The following is a 1666-nucleotide window of genomic DNA, read 5'->3' on the forward strand; positions in this document are numbered from 1 at the left end:
TCGGGTGCCTGTTCTCGTCCCTCGGTGCCAGTCCCCATCACAGGGACGTTGGGTGCCTGTCCTCATCCCTGGGTGCCTGTTCTCGTCCCTCGGTGCCTGTCCCCATCATAGGGATGTTGGGTGCCTGTCCTCATCATGGGGATGGTGGGGGCCTGTCCCCATCTGTGGGTGTCTGTCCCCATCCCAGGCATGTTGGGTGCCTGTCCCCACCCCTGGGTGCCCATCCCCATGGTGGGGCTCCCCCCGTCACCTCTCTCTTCTTCTTGGCCTTGACGTCCTCCCCGCCAGCGGGCAGCCCTCCTTTCCTCTTGGCGCTCTCCGCCTTCTCCCGTGGTTTGTTCCCGTCACCTTCCTTCATCTTCTTATACTTCCTCATAAACTCCGAGATCAACTCCGGGCAATCCAGGTTCTTCTCCGGTTCCCAAGTATTATGTTCCCTGCCACCAAACGACCGTCATCATCATCACCGTCATCGTCACCGTCGCCCGTCCCCGGTGGTACTTACTCGGAGAAGCCCTTCCACTTGAGCAGGTACTCGGCCTGGCCCTTCACCACGCGCCGGTCCAGCACCTTCTCCACCACATACTCCTCCTCGTCTCCCGAGGACGAGCTGTCGGCTGGCCGCTTGCTCCTCTTGCCCATAGCGCAGCGCCCACGGGTCCTGGGGGGGGAGCCGGGGGGGGGTATCGGGGACCCCGCTGCCACACTTCACCCCCCAAAGCCTTAAAACCAAGAGATGGCGGCGAAGGAGCTGGCGCCTCTCTATGCAATTTGGGTTAAAACCCCTAAAACAGTGGGATTTTAGGCACAGAAAAATGTAATTTGGGTTAAAACCCCTAAAATGGTGGGAGTTTAGGCACAGGAAAATGTAATTTGGGTTAAACCCCCCAAAATGGTGGGAGTTTAGGCACAGAGAAATGCAATTTGGGTTAAAACCCCTAAAAATGGTGGAGTTTTAGGCACAGAGAAATGCTTTGGTGGAAAAGCCCATTTCTTCACTAATTTATAACATGGAAATAAAAATCTCACCCCTTTCTTCAAGGGGTTTTAAAGTTAAATTAAAAAGGGGTGAAGGGGGAAAAAAAAAAAGGGGGGGGGAACCCCTCATTCGCCCTGACTGTTTTGGGGTAAATTTTCTGCTTAATAGCAAAGCCCTGGGGTTTTAACAAAAACCAAACAGGTTTTAAGGCATGCAGCCAAAATTGGGGGTTTTTTTAAGTACTGGGTTTAACGTGTTTTTTTTTAAATCAGCCCTAAAAAAAAACACGGACGGAGCCAGGAAATTCCACATCCTCCTCATTCCTGGGGTGGCATGTCCCGGCGGGGCTGGGCGGCAAAGGCCCACACTGGACACCGTGATTTACCGGCGGCGGTTTGGGTGTAAAACGGAACGTTTTGGGTGTAAAAGGGATGAATTTGAGAGAAAAAGGAGCAGGTCTGGGTGTAGAAAAGGTGGGGTTTGGTGTAAAAGGGATGGGAATGGAGCCCCGGGGCGTCGCATCGCAAAGCTGTCTGTGGGAGTCGTGGAGGAACAAAAGAAAAGCGCCGGTTTGAGGCACAATGCTGCAGTTTTGAGGCAAAAAGCGCCAGTTTGAGGCAAAATGCACCGGTTTGAGGCAAAAAAGCGCTAGTTTGAGGCAAAAAAGGGCCGGCTCGGTTCGGACCG

The 1666-nt window shown here is 53.6% G+C and overlaps 1 protein-coding gene across 1 annotated transcript; it reads right to left on the minus strand.

Annotated features, from left to right (window-relative positions):
- Positions 1-250: 250 nt before the first annotated feature.
- Positions 251-642, minus strand: LOC104625154 (chromobox protein homolog 5-like; the record flags this gene model as incomplete). Its single annotated transcript, XM_010292706.1, has 2 exons — positions 506-642; positions 251-437 (listed from the first exon to the last, which is right to left on the minus strand). Coding segments are annotated over exons 1-2 (324 nt in total), but the record flags the coding sequence as incomplete, so codon positions are not given.
- Between the last annotated feature and the right edge of the window lie 1024 nt (positions 643-1666).

The sequence above is a fragment of the Phaethon lepturus genome, unplaced genomic scaffold (genome assembly GCF_000687285.1).
Source record: "Phaethon lepturus isolate BGI_N335 unplaced genomic scaffold, ASM68728v1 scaffold22028, whole genome shotgun sequence".
Taxonomy (NCBI): Eukaryota; Metazoa; Chordata; class Aves; order Phaethontiformes; family Phaethontidae; genus Phaethon; species Phaethon lepturus.